The sequence below is a fragment of the Lampris incognitus genome, chromosome 8, assembly GCF_029633865.1.
Source record: "Lampris incognitus isolate fLamInc1 chromosome 8, fLamInc1.hap2, whole genome shotgun sequence".
In the NCBI taxonomy this organism is placed as follows: Eukaryota; Metazoa; Chordata; class Actinopteri; order Lampriformes; family Lampridae; genus Lampris; species Lampris incognitus.
Window position 1 is genome coordinate 45398936 of NC_079218.1, and position 21578 is coordinate 45420513.

General features: G+C 50.5%; 1 protein-coding gene across 1 annotated transcript in view; it reads left to right on the top strand.

Annotated features, from left to right (window-relative positions):
- Window positions 1-21578, top strand: part of nbeaa (neurobeachin a) — a 134350-nt gene that overhangs the window by 81983 nt on the left and 30789 nt on the right. Inside the window, exons 16-36 of the mRNA XM_056284328.1 lie at window positions 5249-5357; window positions 5498-5579; window positions 5756-5879; window positions 6354-6546; window positions 7301-7975; window positions 8207-8650; window positions 9004-9221; window positions 9502-9655; window positions 10211-10234; window positions 10999-11082; window positions 11895-12075; window positions 12725-12849; window positions 13078-13146; window positions 13328-13496; window positions 13874-14250; window positions 14354-14490; window positions 15905-16059; window positions 17547-17673; window positions 18608-18727; window positions 20394-20527; window positions 21409-21470. Of these exons, the coding sequence (XP_056140303.1) occupies window positions 5249-5357; window positions 5498-5579; window positions 5756-5879; window positions 6354-6546; window positions 7301-7975; window positions 8207-8650; window positions 9004-9221; window positions 9502-9655; window positions 10211-10234; window positions 10999-11082; window positions 11895-12075; window positions 12725-12849; window positions 13078-13146; window positions 13328-13496; window positions 13874-14250; window positions 14354-14490; window positions 15905-16059; window positions 17547-17673; window positions 18608-18727; window positions 20394-20527; window positions 21409-21470 (3763 nt within the window). The remainder of the gene's footprint in view (window positions 1-5248; window positions 5358-5497; window positions 5580-5755; window positions 5880-6353; window positions 6547-7300; window positions 7976-8206; window positions 8651-9003; window positions 9222-9501; window positions 9656-10210; window positions 10235-10998; window positions 11083-11894; window positions 12076-12724; window positions 12850-13077; window positions 13147-13327; window positions 13497-13873; window positions 14251-14353; window positions 14491-15904; window positions 16060-17546; window positions 17674-18607; window positions 18728-20393; window positions 20528-21408; window positions 21471-21578) is intronic.

Sequence of the window (21578 nt, forward strand, 5' to 3'; positions counted from 1 at the left end):
CGGTGGTTACGCTGTTGTTAACGTTGTGCGCCGTAGGTGTTCGGCCAACGGGCGAAGGCGTTCGAGTGAATCGGGGGGGGGGGGGGAAATAAGGGAGAACCTAAGCGACGGAGACGCGAGTCCCCACCAGGACTGCGCGGTGCGTTGGGGAGCCCTTCGAAGATTTAGGTCAAAGAGCGAGAGAATCTACCGCAGTAAGAACCGGGGGGAAAAAACGACAGCGGTGCAGTCTCCAATAAGCCTGCTGTGCATATACTCTAATTTGCAGGCTTTGTAGGGAGGTGTGTGTGTGTGTGTGTGTGTGTGTGTGTGTGTGTGTGTAGGTGTAGGTGTGCGTTTCTGTGAAGTTAATGTGATCTCGTCCAAGCGGAAAAATCATTTTGACAGAGTGTGCTTGCAGGGAGGTGGAACCTTGATCAGCAGCAGTGAATGCTGGGGGATTTATTCATCCCATGTGACATGCACCCCCCCCCCCCACCCCCCCACCCCCCCCGGCAGGGCACAGGGCTGCACCTGAGCCCCGCACGGCGAAGCTCCCGCTTAGCGAACACCTGCCTGAACCAGCCAGCCTTTCACACGTCCTCTCAGGCTTCACATGCAACTTTAATTCTTTGCAAGATACTGATATGAGGTGGAGGCGGGGGAGGTTTAGGTTATTAAAAGTTGGCAAAACCTGAAGTCGGTGAATGATATAAGGAAACTGCCGGTATGATCCAAACATACATGTGCACTAGCACGCTCCGTTGTTTTCTGATTTGCTGAATATTATAGTTACCAAAGTCTGGCATTAGCTTATTGTATTATTATCTAAACAACATGATGTAATATATAACATATTGTGGGAGTGCGGCAATGAGGAGACGGAAGAGATCGAGTCGGGTTAATTCCGTTGACTCGCCGCACAAAGCAACGCGGATACAGCACAATCTCTCGTGGCAACAAGCTAACAGCTAGGCCGCTCTCGCCGGCGCTCACAGCCGCTATTCGCTATTGCGCGCCGGCCCTGGCGTTTCCCCGGACGCTGGAGCTGCATGGCGAGCGACACCGCTTGGCCCTGGCGCCAGACCTGTTGTGGTAATAACACAGCCCGCTGTCACGCTGGCGGCGGGCAGCCACCGCAGCCGCGGTGCCCGCTGCGTCCTCCAGAGGCGGGGGTGAGGTCTGGGCGGGGAGCGTCGCATGAATGAACTGCTGCCGGTTGGCGAGGAAAATCCTGTCCGCTTCTGCACCCAGAGCGCGGTAGTCTTTGGTGGAGGAGAGGGGGGAGCTGGCTCGCGCTGTGCGAAAGAGGGATCCGCCGAGCCCAAAACGGCCAACATCTTCTCCAGCAGCTCGGAAGGTTTGCCATCGCCGAGTTCGTTGAGTGACAACAGGCGATCCGCCTTCTCCGACGGCTCGGAGAGCTGCAAAAGGAATGCCTTGAGTGCGCCGTATTTTCCCACAATATAATATATAACATATATTATTTTATATATATATATATATATATATATATTTATATATGTGGGCGGCACGGTGACGCAGTGGTTAGCGCAGTCGCCTCACAGCAAGAAGGTCCTGGGTTCGAGACCCGGGGTAGTCCAACCTTGGTGGGTCGTCCCGGGTCGTCCTCCGTGTGGAGTTTGCATGTTCTCCCCGTGTCTGCGTGGGTTTCCTCCGGGGGCCGCGGTTTCCTCCCACAGTCCAAAGACGTGTAGGTCAGGTGACTCGGCTGTACTAAATTGTCCCTAGGTATGAATGGGTGTGTGTGTTTGTATGTGTGTGTGTGTCGGCTCTGTGATAACCTGGCGGCCTGTCCGGTGTGTCTCCCTGCCTGCCTCCCAATGACTGCTGCGATAGGCTCCGGCATCCCCCCCCCCCCGCAACCCTGAGAGCAGGATAAGCGGTTTGGATAATGGATGGATATTTCGATAATTAAAATTAGTCATCTGGAGACAGAAGGTATATTGATTTCTCTCATAAATGTGTAACTTCAGTTTGGTTGTGTTGCTGCTGCAGTCCTGGTTGCACAGGCTTGTCCTTTAATCTGTCAACGGTGAGTAGGGTTGATGTAGAAGCACAAATTTAAATAAAAACATCAGCAGACGGGGTGTTAGGACGGTCCTGATTTAGCTGCATTATGTAAAGGTGAACCAGTGATAGGATCAAGCCTGGTTAAATCCAGTCCATGTCTTTGAACAAATATGTCTGTGTGTGTGTGTGTGTGTGTGTGTGTGTGTGTGTGTGTGTAAAGATAATAGTGGGAACTTGTATAAACCCCCAGGATGGATGGTAATAGCTGATGATGGCTGTTTAATGAGCTCGGCGGTTCATTTTATGGGAAACGTGGCGGTTGTCACAGTGAGAAGTGGCGGTAAACACCTTCGCTACCTAACAAGGGTGTTTGTTTTGTTTTGTTTTTTTAATGTATTTCTAGTTTTTCCCCTTATCCCACCCGATTAACCCAATGGCATAGGGCCGGAACTCTTGTCGAATAACTCCCCTGGCTCACGTTTCCACCGGAAGGAGATAGTCGTAACACCAGCTTCCTTCAAACTCGTGTCGGCTGCTCTCGCTAGCTTACACGCTGAAGCCTCCTCGCATGGTTTGCGTCACCTTCAGGCCGCGAAGGAGATGTAGGGGGAACGCTTTCGGTTGCTTGGCTGCAGGTGCCCGGATGGGCCAGAGGGGTCGCTGGAGAACGACGAGTCCCCGAACGCTACACCGATCTACACCCGCTATCCCTCGGGTAAGGGTGGCCTAATGAACGCCTGACCCCGTGGACGCTCTGGCCGTGGCGGCGAGTCTGGGATACGAAACTCCCAGCCACATGACGAGCAGACTGCAAGAGCGGCGGTTTATTCCCGCTCGGCCATCAGAGCGGCCATGTTTGTGTCGTTTCTCCATATTTGAATCAGTTGTAGATACAGAGCAGCATTTTGCACAAAAGAATTATGTCTCTTTGGCTTTTAATGTGCTGTTTTGAATGGTGTGGCGTATTCAGAGAGCGATTCATAGAAGAATATTCTAGACCAAATTGTAATTAAAACTCATATTGGCCTTATAAGCCTTATAACCAGCTCAAAGACCGGCTACAGCTGTGTGTAACTGGGCAGTGATGTGATTTATTTACCCCCCCCCCCATTCTCCCAATTGCACCTGGCCAATTACCCCCACTCTTCCGAGCCACCCCGGTCGCTGTTCCACCCCCTCTGCCGATCTGGGGAGGGCTGCAGACTACCACATGCCCCCTCTGATACACGTGGAGTTGCCAGCTGCTTCTTTTCACCTGACAGTGGGGGGTTTCACCAGGGGGACGTAGCGCGTGGGAGACTCACACTATTCCCCCCCCCCCCGAACGGGCGACCAGGATGCATAACCGCCTCCAGCTTCCCACCCACAGACACAGCCAACTGCGTCTGTAGGGACGACCGACCAAGCCGGGAGGTAAACGAGGATTCGAACCGACGATCCCCGAGTTGGTACAGTGACATGTTTTAACCCGTCAGAACAGCAGCCATCAGAGGCAGTCGTGGGCTCGAAGGAAAGACATTTAATTTGACAGCCCCTCAAGTCCCCATTACTTGAAAATCTGAAATGGAAATGGAAATATACTTATGAAATAATAGGGCGAAGCAGACGGCCGAATAAACCTCCGCTTGTTGTTTTCTCGCCTCAGGCCGGGCCCCGTCTCAGCGATGTAGAAAGACAGATTGTCTTGACATTCAGCATTTGCAAAATTGCACCTATATAAAATACAGTTTGGATAGCTTTTTTTGAATTTTACCTACTGTTATTAGTGTCAGGTTTCCATTTTGGTGGTTTAGACGGGCATGGGCTGGGGTGGAAATTGGCTGTGGGCAATACGTGAATTGAAACTGCCCCGACAATTTCATGAAAGATAGTAAATTATAATGTCTTGAAAAAATAGTGACAGCAGTTGATTGAAAACAGCACAACCGCTTGCAAAATCTGATTCATCGTGCCCGGGTAGCGGATGCCGGTTCGAATCCCCGCGTTACCTCCGGCTTGGTCGGGCGTCTCTACAGATACAATTGGCCGTGTCTGCGGGTGGGAAGCCGGATGTGGGTATGTGTCCTGGTTGCCACACTAGCGCTTCCTGTGGTCAGTCGGGGCGCCTGTTCAGAGGGGAGGGGAAACGGGGGAATAACGTGATCCTCCCATGTGCTGCGTCCCCCTGGTGACACTCCTCAGTCAGGTGAAAAGAAGCGGCTGGCGACTTCGCATGTATTGAAGGGGGCATGTGGTAGTCTGCAGCCCTCCCCGGATCGGCAGATGGGGTGGGGCAGCGACCGGGACGGCTTGAAAGAGTGGGGTAATTGGCCGGGTACAATTGGGGGGGAAAAACCAAAATATTTTTTTGATTCATTAAGTCACCCATTTCTAATCGTAGTGAACTCAGGGGGCAGCCGGGAATCCGCCGCAGCCAGGAGACGACCCTGAGTAGCCCGGACCACAGGCGACTGTGCTAACCGGTCAACTAAAGGGTCTGACCCGTTAGCCAAGGGCTAGCGAGTCTAGTCACCTGCGGTCGTTACACTACCCCCCCTCCTTCGGGAAGCGCGTCCCCACACTTCAGCATATCAGCTCCCTCACGTCTCTGGGCGCACGCCCTTCCAGTGGCCTCATGGTCTCACCATCCCACTTCTGACACCAATTTAGCGAATTCAGGGGCAGCCGGGGTCCCTGCACCACGGCCGACTGCGATAACCAGTCAACTGAAGGGTCCGACCCGTGAGCCAAGGGCTAGCGAGTCTAGTCATCCGTGGTCGTTACATAATAAACACAAACTGTTCTACAGCCATTTCCACCAGTGGCAGGTCGTAAGCTATGAACTTCATTCCTTTATACTAGTACATGTAATCTGCTTTCCACCGTCAATGGTTCTTCCACCGGTGTCATGACTCCTCATTGGGATGTAAAGCATTCATTTTAGAACATCCAAACATCTTCGGCAGAAGCCTATCGAGACTCGTGCCTCGCCGGTTGTTTTGAATTAATCTATTGATATTCCTTAAATATTGTGGCTGCCCAGATGACTTCAGTCCGAGCCGCTGACATACTCCCTTCAGGTTCCTGGCGATGTTCATTTTGCGTCCCTCCTTGGGCGCCATGTTGACGGACAGGGCCACATGATGCTCCCTTGTGACAGCCGGACTGTCATTCGGCCAGTAACAAATGTCAATTTCAACAGCTATCCTTCTTGTCACAATTGACAAGCTGTGTGCATTTGTGTGTGTCCCTGCAGGAGGAAGGTGGAGATCATGCACACACACAGTCTGTTCACGCTGCTGGGGGAGAGGCTGATGATGCACACCAACACCGTGTCCGTCACCACCTACAACACGCTGTACGAGGTAAGTGCCCCTCACCTGCTGCTTACCTGCATGGCACAATAAAACACGCAGAGCTCCCTCCGCCTCCCGGTTGACGCTGTCCCGTCCAAAAGATTGTCCTGTCATTTGATTGACAGCTGTCGGTTGTCTTTTCCACGTAGATTCTGACGGAGCAGGTGTGTACCCAGGTGGTCCATAAACCTCACCCAGAGCCGGACTCCACCGTCAAGATCCAGAACCCCAGTAAGTTCAAAACACTTCATCTGGCTTATTTGATGCCCCTCCATCTGTGTCTGTCCTCCGAGCTGTAAATACGAGTAGTTTTCCACCTCTTTTCTATCTCCATCCACCCCCCCCCTTCTGCTTGCACCACCCTGCCGTTCCTACCCGTCATTACTCTCTTCTTTTCCTCCTCCCAGTGATCCTCAAAGTGGTGGCCACCCTGTTGAAGAACTCCACCCCCAGTGCCGAGCTGATGGAGGTCAGGAGGCTGTTCCTCTCCGACATGATCAAGCTCTTCAGCAACAGCCGCGAGAACCGACGGTGAGACTGCAGACCTGCACGCAAGATAGACTCTTTTGTAATCGAAGCTCTTAAATATCGTTCATGTTGTTAATTATTCTGAAAAAAAAAATGGTTGAATTATCTGATGATTCAGACGGACGTCGCCTTTTGGGACAAAGCTGTATAATTTCTCAACTCGCTGCGACAATTTATAGTCAAGCTCCAACTCGAACGTTCAGGGTTCGCAGGTTGGTGTAGTACCAAAACAGACTGTCTTCCAACCGCGTGACCTGGGTTCAACCTGCGTTTCAGGATTTCAGGAAAATATCTGCTATCGTGACTCGCTTTTAAGGTAGACAAAGGGTCTCCAACAGCTCCAGGCGCTGTGCTCTATGTATGACCCTGTACAGGGATCTCTTTGTCGGGGTGTTGGGGGGGTTGAGTTCCCTTTAGGGGCCAGTGAAGTATCATGTCACATGGCTCGCACAACCGAACTGTTGTGGTGTGTTTCAGCTGCCTGCTGCAGTGCTCAGTGTGGCAGGACTGGATGTTCTCCCTGGGCTACATCAACCCCAAGAATCCCGAGGAGCAGAAGATCACCGAGATGGTCTACAACATCTTCAGGATCCTACTGTACCATGCCATCAAGTACGAATGGGGAGGATGGAGAGTCTGGGTTGATACCCTCTCCATCGCACACTCCAAGGTGAGAGTCACAACACGCATGGGCGCTGTATGTAAAAGAATAAATAGATAAAAATGGAGTGTTCCAGTAAGTCAGTCTTGTTATACAGTTGAAAATATTTTTCAACGGGCGGCACGGTAGCCCATTGGTTAGTGCTGCCGCCTCACAGCAAGAAGGTCCTGGGTTCGAACCCCGGGGGTCTTACAACCTTTGGGGGTCATCCCAGGTCATCCTCTGTGTGGAGTTTGCATGTTCTCCCCATGCCTGCGGTGGGTTTTCTCCGGGCGCTCCGGTTTCCCTCCACCATAAAAAAGAAACATGCATGTTAGGGTTGATACTCCTGTCTGTGCCCCCGAGCAAGGCAATGGAAAGAAGAACTGGAGTTGGTCCCCAGGCGCTGCATGGCGGCTTCCCACTGCTCCTAGCTTCACAGCTAGGATGGGTTAAATGCAGAGAAAGAAGTGCTCCATGGGGATTAATAAAAGTAGTAAAAGATATATATATATATAATATGATAATATGTTTAACACCTTGTTGGTGCAACAACAACATCTAGCCAGCATGGCGATGGAGACATGAGGACACACTGTTTAGGCAGCTTAGCCAGAAAGAACATGTAGCCTTCCTGCCCAAATTCCATCTATCCTTCTTTTGGTATTATGATGACCTAAGAGGCCCATGTGGATTATCTGTTAGAGGTGTTATTGAGGTTTTTAAAAACTATCTCTCTCTGTCCTCACAAAATAGCTGATGATATCCCTACCCTGTGATATAGGTCACCTATGAGGCCCATAAAGAGTACTTGGCAAAAATGTATGAGGAGTACCAGCGTCAGGAGGAAGAGAACATGAAGAAGGGGAAAAAGGGCTCCGTCTCCACCATCTCTGGGCTCTCTGCCACACCTGCCCCTGTCGTCAACGGCAACCTGGAAACAGACGACACCTCCCAGACACAGACGCCCGAGAGCGAGGCTGAGTACAGCGAGGGCGCCACCGGAGACTCCCGCAATCTCCTGGCTGAGGGCGCCGTGAAGAGACCCAACGGGGAGGCCCTGACGCCAGGGGATCAGAGCGCGGGGCCTGGGGTCAGGGTGGAGGTACATGACCTCCTGGTGGACATCAAGGCAGAGAAGGTGGAGGCCACTGAGGTGAAGCTGGACGACCTTGACCTGTCTCCCGAAGGCCTTGGGGGAAGTGTGGGAGGAGGGGGCGGAGGGGGAATGGAGAACGGGCCTCTGGTGGAGGTCGACTCTCTCCTGGACAGTGCCTATTGTGCTGTGGTCCAGAACCTGAATGGGAACCTGGCACATAAAGATGAACCAGCGGGCTCCGGGGTTGGCCTGGGGTTGACAGGGGTCAGCCTGGAGGATGATGGGAACATGGGGCCTCTCATCACACTGGCCGATGAGAAGGACAGCGTACCCAGCAACAACGGATTCCTTTTCAGCAAGGTAGGATGCTCTAAATATGCTGGCATTGCCCTGCTGGCCTAGTATTGATTATCAAAACTACCCTGTATGTTCCCTAAACTTTAAGCTTTCCGTCTTAGTAAAGAAAAGACAAAATAATGGCTGTGGATTGCTTACTTTACTTTAACAATAACAGCAAGAAAAAAAAGAAGTATTTAACATATCTATTCTTATGACTATTCTTTTAACGGTCTCTTGGTTTTTATCTCCTAGGTGGACGAGAAGTTACTCCCAGCTTTGGCAGCGACGGATCCCCTGGTCCTGCCCAGCCCAGACCAGCCCAATACATCGGTCCCGGCCCACTCCTCCACCAGCGCTAGTGACGACCTCAGCCTGCTGGCCCACATGACCAGCTGTGGCTCGGATTTGACCCAGACCCAGAGCCACCCTCCTGTAGAACTCCCAGAGGACGGGCCTTTCAAGATTCAGAGCCCCCTGGCTGACATCAGCTCAATCGCTGAGGCTGAGAGCCAAGCCCAGGCTCAGGGAACCTCCAGGCCTGAGTACCCAGAGGGACTGGGTCCATCTGGGACAGAGGGAGAGGCCGCAGGGCTCAAAACCGGAGGAGACACGACCAGTACCACCTCTGATACTGAGAGGTCTGATGATGGAAAGGATAAGGATATCAAGAAGATCCAAACCACCACCACTACCCAGGTGTGTGTGTGTGTGTGTGTGTGTGTGTGTGTGGAATTTGTGTGTTTGATTGTTTGTGTTTGCTCGGTGTGCTAGGTGTCTTTCTAATGTTTTGGTTATCTCTCAGGATTTGTTCAGGCTCATATCACAGTGCAAACGAAATCCAATGTGAAACTGTTCAGACTTGCTGGCTAATGCACCCTGACATTTACAGATAAAATTCACATTGAAATGACAGGTGTGACATTGTTGTGAGTTTAGCTTACTTACGGACGGCAAAGTAAAACCGCAAGTCATGTGTGATCACCGGCCGCTAGCGAGAAGCGTAACGAGCGGCGGATGAGTTCCCGCTCATTCTAACGCCTGTTTTCTAGGCTCACCACGGTCGTAGCGCGGCCCAGCTGGAGCGAGATCTGCGCGTGGACCTTGGTTTCAGGGGCATGCCGATGACGGAGGAGCAACGCCGGCAGTTCAGCCCCGGCCCGCGCACCACCATGTTCCGCATCCCGGAGTTCAAATGGTCTCCCATGCACCAGAGGCTCCTCACCGACCTGCTGTTTGCCCTGGAGACCGACGTACACGTGTGGAGGAGGTGCGCATGAGGAGCGAGGGGGTATCCGTGTTCCCGAACGAGCACATTTCTGAGTTGGCGCACTCGAAAATGAGTGCACACTAACGGCGTCTGGTGGCACACAAGTTGCCCACGTTTGCGTTCGATGCTCAGAGCCGTGCCCAAAATGGCACGTCTTCAGTTTTACGGAGCACGTTAAGTCAAATTAGTTAGACCAAAGTGAATTACACTGCCAGGTCAGAATAACCCTACACAGTGTCTGAACAGATCCTAAGCTAACCTCTTCCGTTCGCTCTCTCAGCCACTCCACCAAGTCGGTGATGGATTTCGTGAACAGCAACGAGAACATCATCTTCGTCCACAACACCATCCACCTCATCTCCCAGATGGTGGACAACATCATCATCGCCTGCGGAGGCATTCTGCCTCTGCTCTCCGCCGCCACGTCCCCCTCCGTAAGTGGCTCTGCTCTGCCCCCCTGTGGCGGGAGGGGAAACTGCAGGTCTCCCCGGCCGCTCAGTAGGCGTGACGTAGCATTGTGTGGGCCTTGGATAAGAGAGCTAGCTTCCCCCCATCCTTTGGGCATAGTTGACCCAGTGGGTTTGGATAGGTTGAAGAACTTCCTGTTACAATACAGATTTACAGTATATTATTCTACCTGTGAAATGAGGATAGATCAAAAACAATTTGATGAACAGATGATAGATTTGCTTCTTTGTTTTGTTGTTTAGGGATGTCTTAATTAAAATCTCAAGACTAACAGTTTTCTGGATGCCTCTCATTTGTATCTTCTCCATATATATATATATATATGTATATATATAACTGTCAAGCTAACAACTCAGTATTACTTTGAAAATATTTCCAACCTTGATTTAATCTGCTATCTAACCCTTTAAGCCTAATTTTCTTATTTTGATAAACTATTCATTTTAATCATCTTTTTCTTTTCCTCTCTTTGTTCTCTGTACTCTTTGTGTCTGTTTTTGTCTGTTTTTTTGCATGTGCAGAGTTCTAAGGGTAGTGCCAACACTGTAAGTTGCGGTTTCTTCCCCTCTCTCTCTCTCTCTCTCTCTCTCTCTCTCTCTCGCTCGCTCTTGCTCGCTCTCTTTCCATCTCTGTCTCTGTCGCTCGCACGCTCTCTCGCTCACTCACTGTCTTTCTATCGCACTCTCGCTCTCTTTCTATTGCTCTCTCTCGCTCTTTCTCGCTCTCTCTCTCTCTTTCCCTCTCTCTCTCGCTCTCTGCTCTATTAATACTGTGTTTTTAATTTATTTTTTTTGCCACTGTGACTGACGCTAACCCTTGCCTGTCTGACATCCATAGTCTTCCTATTTACGGCGGCCCTTTGCGGCCAGTCGATGCTGCCCCTTGTGCTGCTCTCATCTTTATTCTGCGAGCGTGGAGCGCTCCGCTTCAGCTGTATCTGGGTCATAACAATATATAATATCCTTACATTGTCTCCCGGAGGAACCAAGCCAAGGCAGGGAGATAGACTGAATAGAAGACAGGGGATGCATAGAGAAAGGAGGAATGGGACCTATGAAGGAATAATCTGTGCAAACGAAGCTAAAAGATTTGTAAGAGGTTAAAAAATATCCTGTTTCAAAAATGTGATTGATTATTTATATATATATATAAATATGTGGCTGCTGCGTCCTTAGTAACTAGACAGAGCAAGCGTAGGAGAGATGAAGCGTAAGCGTTTCCCCAGAAATCCTTCTTTTAAAGCATTGCTGCTGGTACCGAGGGGAGGTTGCACCTGCTAAGCGTATCCCCTTTTGTATCGACACAAAAGAAGGCAGCAGGATCGGGACCCCAGAGGGGGTCAAAGGGAGAGGAAGTGACCCCCGTCCCCGGGGGCGGAGGCCCCGGGGGAGAGGTGCGTAAAAAAAGAGCCCGGCACTCCCACCATAACCAGAAGAGCTAATAGCGACCCACCTCAAGCCCCTCTGTCCTCCCTCACCCTGTGTGTCTGACTGCCTCACAGTTCACCTGTTCTGAGGAGCACCTTACCTCTCACCCCCACCCACCCACCCACCCACCCACCCACACACCCTCCCACCTTTACATCCTTATGTGATTGCGTCCAGCAGAATTGGGAGCCCTGAAAAAAACCTGGTTACACCTGCCACATTGACCGTAAACTTAATTTCAAGCTTAGCCGTAGGCTACAGGGAAGTTTGGTGATGGAAAATTTAGGATGGGGCCAACATACATACACTCAACTTTCATTAGGGACTATTTCAGGCTGAGTTTCCTGTCCCAGCACTGTTACCACTGATGGGTTTTGAGCTCAAGCTCTCCGCCTCTGTCACAACATCCCCGTCCCCATCACGTGTACGTGCATCATCAGGCTGTTCTCCCTGCGTGTTGTCTATGGCACTTCACGTTGCCCAGAATTCACCACACAAGTGTAGTGAAATAAGTCACTTACCAGCATGATACTGGAGACTGCAGTCACTCGACAGTGACCAAGTCACGGTTGTTTTGGTCACGGTCAAGCCAGACCCAGGTTCTTTGGCTACTACTGTTGTTTATATAGAGGAGCTACTATGTCACCCCCTTGCCTAAGTCAGTGACAGAGCATGGATCTACATCAGTCCTACATCACATTCCTGTTGTAGCCTAAGTCACTTGCATGTTTGTTTTATTAGGGTTTTGTTGTGTCTATGTCTTCTCCCGTTTTCCCAGGCGGAGTTGGAGAACATCGAGGCGACACAGGGCATGTCTTCGGAGACGGCCGTCACCTTCCTCTCCCGTCTCATGGCCATGGTGGATGTGCTGGTGTTCGCCAGCTCCCTCAACTTCAGCGAGATCGAGGCGGAGAAGAACATGTCCTCGGGCGGGCTGATGAGGCAATGCCTCCGACTGGGTATGTGTGAGTTTGGTTTTGTTTTTTCTTTCCATTTGCCCCATCTATATATCAAAGCTCAAACGCCCTTGTGGCTGGAGGAAGAGTCAGCGATCAGATACTCAAACCAGTCATCAAAAATAAATGATTATTAATAATTATTATTATTTCTAATTATTTTTTTACTTATTTTGATGATGTAAATTAATAATTAAATGTATTATTTAATGTGATTAATTCATTATTTAATGGATTTTTAGTTATTGTTATTATTAATTAATAAATATAATAATTTCAGTTGGAACAAACTGTGCTTACATTGGATCAGTTGTGCAGTTGTAAGCCTGAGTCTGCCTCTGTTTATGAAGAGTGTTATTCTCGCTGCATGCGCATGATTAGGCAGTTTTTGCAGCGTGATGATTAGTAATATTCAAACCCAAACTGCAACCTAAAGACTGCTTTCACTGGAATATGTTTTTGCCATGTTATTTACAGAAGATGATGTAATGATATGGTCGGACCTTTTGGTATAGACTGCTTGTGAGCTCAAAAAGAAACAGATGGTTTCACAAATGTTTTCGGTTTTTCAAGGAACCTACTCAATGATATATATATGTATATATATAAAAAAAAATCGCACAGTTTATCTCTCCGTCTCCATCTCTGCCAGTGTGTTGTGTCGCGGTGAGGAACTGTCTGGAGTGCAGGCAGAGACAGAGAGACAGAGGATGCAAGTCGTCGCTAACCAGCAGCAAGTCACAGGACAGCCTCCACAGTGCCTCCACAGCCAGCAAGGTACAACACACATGCATGCACGCACGCACAACACATGCACGCAGGCACACATGCATGCACGCACAACACATGCATGCACAACACATGCATGCAGGCACACATGCATGCACGCACACGCAACACACACATATTCATACATATATTTGTAACAATTACAGATGCATGTATACTATACGTACATATATGACTCTCTCTCTCTCTCTCTCTCTCTCTCTCTCTCTAATGTAGCAGGATCCGGACAGACTGCTTCAGGATGTAGACATTAATCGTCTCCGAGCTGTGGTCTTCAGAGATGTGGTAAGTGTTTGTTTGTGTCTCTGCCAGTGTGTGCACAGCACGGCTATAAAGGATACACTCTATTTGCCTTTGACTCCGTGTGTGTGCATGGTTTAACTCATAATTGTTTCTGCTCCCCTCGGGTTGCCAATGTGTGTGTGTGTGTGTGTGTGTGTGTGTATGTGTGTGTCTGTCTTTGCAGGATGACAGTAAGCAGGCTCAGTTTCTGGCACTGGCTGTCGTCTACTTCATCTCCGTTCTTATGGTTTCCAAGTACCGGGACATCCTTGAACCACAGCGTGAGATCGGCAGGTCCACCAGCCTATCGGGAAGAAGCATCCGACATGAAATAAACTCCCCCACCAGTACAGGCAGGTCTCAGGGTGCTTGTTCTTGTAGCATCGACATCAGTGGGTGGAGAGAGAAATTACACATCACTTTGCTGCCCGTGTAGTGAATGCATAGGAGATTTAGGCAAATGATGTCAGAGAGGGAGGAGGGGAAAGAAAGAGGACAGCAGGAATGAGCCAGATGTGTTTAACTTGACTGTACACAGTTGAAAATAGTGTCAAGGTTGAGAGTAGATTTTGAGAAGTAGTTTTTAAAATGTAGCCACAGTTATATTACTTTTTTTTTACTGTTGGGTTTGTACGTTCTGGTTTTTAGGTTACTTTGAGGTTGACTAGGAAGCTTTCTACCCTCGTCATGTAGTGTCCATGTAAGCAACCATCATCCCTCTTTCCTCCAGAGCACCCATCCTCGTCCTTCTCTGACCGTGACAAGCAGACCCCCACCCCTGTAGATGACTCTCCTCGATCCGGCCTCCCTCACACGGACTCCGGCATCGGGGAAGAGGGCCATGTGGCCGGGTCACTGAACGGTTCGGAAATGGGCCTGGGGCTCGGCCTCGGCCTGGTGGGGAGAGAGACAGACAGAGATAGAGACAGAGACGGCGGAGCCGGAGGGACAGCGGACCTGCTGTGTAGCCTGTCCTCTGACGTCAGGAGGTCGCAGGAGAGCCTTCTGGATTCTCCTCACAACCCTAATTCCACCTCCAACACTGGCCAAGCGCCGCCCTCCTCTATCTCCAGCATCAGCCAGACTAACAAGGGCATCAATGTCAAGGTGGACCCTCGTCTGTTTCTCTTGAATTTACACTCGGGGGCGCATTAAAACACAAACGTCTCTTGGCACACAAACTCATAATGGCGAACTCTCTGTCATGCAGGAAATCCTGAAAAGCCTTGTAGCTGCCCCTGTTGATGGCGGGGAGGCTGGACAGGAGACCGGGCCGACACCTTACCACCCAGATCCCGCCCTGAAGACACACCCCATGCTGCCAATGCAGTTCCACTCCTTTGACAGGTATGCGGCCCTGACCACCAGATAGTACCTGCAAAAGAGAGGGACGCGTAGTTGGCCAGGTCCAGCCATTATTATATCAGTCTACTAACATTCTACCATGTATCGATATCAGTATTGGGAAAAAATGGCCACCTGAAATGTATCATTCAGTCTTAAAATGGCACACATGAGGCGATCCCAACTGTAACTGTGGTGGAGGATGTGACCCAAACAGGTGTAGAAATGATGAAACGTGTTCAGTGATATCATAAAAGGTAAAACTTTGTCGGCAGATATATTTTTTTATTGATTTTTTTTTTTAACTCCAATTATTAGTGTTGGTATTGGACCCCAAAAATGTTGCGTCGGTCGGACAAAATATTCGGCCTCGTAGTTGGACCAGCCTCCCTGAACGGATGGGGAGAGTGCTGCGTGGTACTAGATTTTCCCCACATGGCATGAACAAATGGACGGGTTTGATCTCTCTCTCTCTCCCCCAGCCTTGGTACTAAGTAATGGACGGTGTACGTACATCCCCCGTGCATTACCCAGCCTGCCTCATCTTGTTTGGTGGCCGAGCAAAGAGCGAGGTTATTGATTAAAGACAGTCTGCATAATAGATCACAGCTCAATATCCATTCCCTGAGTAGTCTGCCGAAAGCATACAAAACCACCCCGTACTGACAGAGATATAACATACTTGAAAGACTTCCTGGCTACCCGGGGTAGCGTGGCGGTCTATTCCGTTGCCTACCAACACGGGGATCGCCGGCTCGAATCCCCCGTGTTACCTCCGGCTTGGTCGGGCGTCCCCACAGACACAATTGGCCGTGTCTGCGGGCGGGAAGCCGGATGTGGGTATGTGTCCCGGTCGCTGCACTAAGCGCCTCCTCCGGTCGGTCGGGGCACCTGTTCGGGGGGGAGGGGCAACTGGGGGAGAATAGCGTGAGCCTCCCACGCGCTGCGCCCCCCCTGGCGAAACGCCTCACTGTCAGGTGAAAAGAAGCGGCTGGCGACTCCACGTGTATCAGAGGGGGCATGCGGTAGTCCGCAGCCCTCCCCGGGGGTGGAGCAGCGACCGGGACGGCTCGGAAGGGTGGGGTAGTTGACAAAATTAGCATCATCTAAAAACTACAGAGATGGATTGACACTTTCATTCCATACTGAGCATCTCTGACTAACCCAGGGACATTATTATGTTGTCTTGGAGCTTTGGTGATGCCCCTCGTGCTCATGATTTCCTGTTTGCAGAGTCATAGAAACAGGAAATGAGCCCCTACTAACATCAGTCTAGCATCAACCGAACTAAATTACAAACTGGCAAATTCATAAAAATAAAGAAACACATTCGTTGTAAAATAAATAAATAAATAGATAAATAAAAGGGCAAAAGGGGGTTTATTTATCTGACGCCTGCGTGTGCTGTGTCTGACAGGAGCGTGGTGGTGCCAGTCAAGAAACCGCCGCCCGGTAGCTTGTCCGTCAACACGGTGGGCACGCCCACCACCAGCGGAGCGGCCACCCCTGGCAGCACGCCCAATATCTTCGCCGCTGCCACGGCGACGCCTAAGAGCATGATAAACACAACAGGTGAGAGGTCAAACACAGATACGCCCGTCACGTTACCTCAAGACACACACACACACACACACAGTTAATCTCAAGTCTGTGCCTTTAAGGCCGCACCATCTGAATCAGAGAGCAGACAACCACCTGCGGTGTGGCGTTTGTTAGAAAGAAGAGCCTGGAGAAACTGAAAACCTGATGGATGCAACGGTGATCGCGAGTTCGAATCCCCATGTTACCTCTGGCTTGGTCAAGCATCTCCTACAGACACAATTGGCCGTGTCTGCAGGTGGGAAGCCGGCCGGATGTGGGTGTGGGTATGGGTCCCGGTCACCGCGCTAGTGCCTCCTCTGGTCAGTCGGGGGGGGGGGGGGCGTCTGTCTGGGGGGGAATAGCGGGATCCTCCCACGCGCTACGCTACGTCCCCCCGGTGAAACTCCTCGCTGTCGGGTGAGAAGAAGCGGCTGGGGACCCCACGTGTATCGGAGGAGGCCAGAGGTGGAAGACCCGGCTTCAGGAAGCGGAAGTACTAACCATGTATTCGCTCCACCCATGGACTGACTAATCCAGCTGATTTCACTAATTAGTTCTCCTACCTGGCTGAAGTCTTGTGCTAATCAGAATCAGCTGGTTTGGTGCATGGGTGGAGCAAATACATGGTTAGTCCTTGTACTTTCTGAAGCGGAGTTTTCCACCTCTGGAGGAGGCGTGGTAGTCTGCAGCCGTCCCCGGATCGGCAGAGAGGGGTGGAGCAGCGACCGGGGTGGCTCAAAGTACAACCGGGGAGAAAAAGGGGGATGGGGGGGGGGGGGGAATCCAACAAAAAAGAAAATTACTTTGCCATTGATTGCAATGCTCCTGACACCATGCATGTTGCGCTGTCGCCACAAAGCCCCACACTCGTGCTGCACCCTGCAGGTAAAAACACAGGGTGGGATTTGTTTCGTTCCCCCGGCGACTGCCGAACGAGGAGAAATGACAGCGTTTCGCTCCTCGGTCGATGTACAAAGAATCGTCGGTATTTCCGTGTGATTCGGTTGACCTTTCTGTCTGACTGCGCCTGCCTACGTACAGCAGAGGCCAAGTAGCACAAGGGCAGAGAGCCGCTCAGTCTGTATGCAGCATCTCATCTGTAGTCCAGGCTTTATCACCCTGTCAGACACCTTGCGTGTACCTAATGGGTAGGGAATGGATCTGGTCAGTGGAATTGATTCGGCGTATCGATGAGAGGGCTTTTCTTACAACTCGGGGGACCAGAGACTCGGTGGCCGCATGTTTGGTGAAGCGGTTTCTGAATTGAGTTTACTCATAAAGCGATCAGTGATGTATCTGGCCTTCTTGAGTTTTGCCAGAAAATCTTCATCGTGTTTGATTGATGGCAAAAATCACTCTTTTTTTTACCCTCTCTCTCTCTCTCTCTCTCTCTCTGTGTGTCTCTCACTTGCACTCTCACTCACTCACTCTCTCTCTCTTTCTCTCTCGCTCGCACTCTCTCGCTTCCATCTCTCTAGGTGCCACAGACTCGGCTTCCTCTTCCTCATCCTCATCCTCGTCCTTTGTCAACGGCGCAACCAGTAAGAACCTGCCGGCGGTGCAGACAGTTGCGCCCATGCCAGAGGACACCATGGAGAACATGAGGTCAGACTGGGATCCCACAGCTCTCTCGTTCACGTGGCCTCTTCCACCGTTCACCTCTCCTCCCCATCTTTTCCACTCCTCTTCACCTTCTCCTGGCCGTTTGATCGCTCTTGTCTCTTCGCTTGTCTGTTTCATTTTTCAAGTCACTCATACCACCCAGTTCTCCGCCTTTCCTTAACAACTTTCACCGGTTTTCTGCCCCTCGCCACCGTCCATGATCACAGGAGGTGGAACACGTTTGGTCTTGTATGGATACGGTGTATGTGTGCACGCACACACACACACACACACACACATACAGCATCTTCACAAACACACACACACACACACACACACACACACACCACACTGCTCTATAGTGCCCTACATCAGAAACATAGCAGTCTTAACTCAGTTAGCATTAATTCAATAAGAATGGCGTTCTTTGTTCCCCAGCCAGTACCAGAATTCATCTGAATCCGCCACAAGTAAATTCAGTGTTGCCACAATCACGCTTGTTAAGTAGAAACAGTCCAAAAATATATATATATATAGATATATATATGCAGCCATATTCTCCAACATTTAAGTAAAGCAGTGAGAAAAACAACATAATTCAGTGTGTCCCATTTGTGTTTCCATACTCTATGTAGCCATCTGAAATTTGCTGATAAAGCGTTACAAATTGTGTTGTCATGAAGAAATCTAAAAATTAACAATCTCAGAGCACAATCTGGCACCCTAGTTAATTCACAGCATTTCTATAAATACTCTGCTTTTCTATCATAGCATTGCTGCAGACCTTCGACATGTGAGGTAGTGTTGTGATTATACAATATGTGGAGGTGCTTGTGTGCGAGTGCGTGCTCGTTGGTGCGAGCACGAGCACGTCCGTGTGCGAGCGTGTTCTTTAATCAGTGTGTTTGTGTGTGTGTGTGTGTGGTTTGTATTACAGTGCCTATTGTGAGATGGAGCAGTGTGCACTGCGCAGCGGTCAGACGCCCCCTGAGCTCAAGTCTTTTAGCTCGCTGGCAGGCTTCCAGGCAGCCCCCCGAGATGCAGGACAGTGTTTTAGGCAAGGAGACCCTCGTCCCGTCCCCCCCCATGACTCCCCTGCCTTAGCCTCCACCCATGCCCCAACACTAAAAGTTATTCTTAGGACACCATGCGAGAAAGGACCGACATCTTCCCGCCTTCAGCTAGCGGCCTCTGTGTTAGCTGGGCTGCTGGTGGTCTTGGTTTTCGACACAGCCAACGCTGTCATTTCTGGCATGGCCATCTTCCCGCACTAACCCCAAACTCCAGATCAGACCTGGGTCAAACAGGATGTGCAAATACGACGTAGCATCTCTTGGTTTCGACCCCCCCCCCCCCCTAAAGTGCTCATCTTCCGCCGCTGTCGTCGAAATCTCCCGGCAGTCGTCGTTCTGGGAGGATTTGGCAAATACCATCGGTCCGGGTACCCCCAAGCCGGACGTAAATGTACACTAAAGTTAATTTGCAAATGCTATGTGACCCATGTCTGCTCCAGATATCACATGCTTATATTGCTGAGAGTATACACTTGACACCTGCCAGCTTGGCACCGTATTTTTACCACACTGGTGTAGTCATTTTTTTCGATGGAGGATAAGATGGAGGAGTATTGCACTCAGCATTGATAAATGTGCGTGCACACACACACACACACACACACACACACGGAGAGAATTTTCCATTAAATACCATATGCATGCGTCCGGGTGGCGTGGCGGTCTATACCGTTGCCTACCAACACGGGGATCGCCGGTTCGAATCTCCGTGTTACCTCCGGCTTGGTCGGGCGTCCCTACAGACACAAGTGGCAGTGTCTGCGGATGGGAAGCCGGATGTGGATATGTGTCCTGGTCGCTGCACTAGCGCCTCCTCTGGTCGGTTGGGGGGGGGGGGGGGGGGGGACCAGGGGCGAATAGCGTGATCCTCCCACGCGCTACGTCCCCCTGGCGAAACTCCTCACTGTCAGGTGAAAAAGAAGCGGCTGGCGACTCCACATGTTTTGGAGGAGGCGTGTGGTAGTCAGCAGCCCTCCCCTGCATTGGCAGAGGGGGTGGAGCAGCGACCGGGACAGCTCGGAAAATAGGGTGATTGGCCAAGTAAAAATGGGAAGAAAAAGGGGGCGGGGGGGAATCCAAAAAAAAAAGAAATACCATATGAATTTTGAAGTGTTGGCTAATGAACACGAGCTTGGCGAGATCATATCCAGTACAAAACTAGCGTCAACGTCAAGACCCATTTTGGAGGTTTAGTGTTTTTTCAGCTCCTACTCTGCTCCTCCTCCCACTCAGAGATCTGCCCTGAATGTACATAGCACCATTAACCTTTCATTACCTGTAGTAAACCAGTCATAGCACCATAGTGCCATACCCATAGCGCTGCCATACCCGTCTACACCGTCAAGCCCAGTTCTTGGTGTTTTCAGTGTCCTCTGTATCTTTATCCTCACTGCTCCACCGGCCTAAACTGACGTTTTCTTCACTCTCCCCTCTCTCACCCCCTCTTTTCTCACCTCCCCTCTCTCCACCCCTCCCGTTGTCTCCTGCCCCTTTCTAATCCCTCTTCCCTGTGCTTTCCCTGTATACTGTTTTTTTCCCTTTCCCATCATTTCTTTCCTCGCTACTTGCGCACCCTTATATATCTCTTCATATATTTGCCCTTATCGTGTCCTCTACGCCCCCCCTCCCCCCCACCCGCTCCCCATACAGCATCACCACCAAGCTTGAGCGTGCGCTGGAGAAGGTGGCCCCTCTGCTGAGGGAGATTTTCGTGGACTTCGCCCCCTTCCTCTCCAGGACGCTGCTGGGTAGCCATGGGCAGGAACTGCTCATAGAAGGTACAGGTGCTGTACACGGCTCCTTTATCTCTAACTGGCGTCTCTCTGTTGAGTCTTCCCATTCACCGTGCCTCACTGCCACTGCACTGTGCGTGTGTGTGTGTGTGTGTGTGTGTGTGTGTGTGTGTGTGTGTGTGTGTGTGTGTGTGTGTGTGGTTGTACGAGAGAGAGCGAGCGAGAGAGAGAGAGAGAGCGAAGTGAGTGAGTGACTAGACGAATAAGAGTGTATCAGCTGGCTGCCTCACTCATCTGTCAATCAGGTATGGAGTCAGTAATATTTCGCACTTCTTCACCAGAGCACTAGCTAGCTAGCCAGCTAGCTAAATTAAACGAGTCTACACTAGATTATGAACAGCGGTAGCATCAGTGGTAGCATTGGTAGCTTCCAGTAGACTACCTGTGTTTAGACTGTGGTAAATGTGACACTTGACCTCCCTGTGCTCACCTGCTTCTTGGCGTCCTGTTTGTACGACCCACTGTCTCTATGTTGCACTGAAAACCTCTCCCTCTTTATCCTCCGGCCTTTCTCTCCTCTTTCTCTCCTTTGTCATCTCCTTTCTCTCAATCTCCTCTCTGTCCATTGTTTGTTCCTGTCCTTTCTGTGGCATGCTCTTTACAAACTGATACTGTTTTTCTGGTGACTGCTGGTATCGAGTATTCGCTGATACTGGCCTGTCTTCTTTTACTTTGTATTTGTTGGAGTCTCTGATTGGTGTGTGTGTGTGAGTGTGTGTGTGTGTGAGTGGTCTGCACACACTCTTGTGTGCATGTATGTCTAATAGAGAGAGAGAGCGAGTGTTTGTATGTGTGGTGTTGTGACAGTTACAAGACTGCCTATTACGTATGTTATGAGATAGACTGTTGTGTATTGTATGTTCATACTGCAGGTCTGGTGTGTATGAAGTCCAGCACGTCTGTGGTGGAGCTCGTAATGCTTCTGTGCTCTCAGGTTGGTAATACATCAATTTTTCTTTGTTTCGCTCTCTTTATCCATCCATCCATCCATCCATCCATCCATCCATCCATCCATCCATCCATTCATTGTCCAAGCCACTTA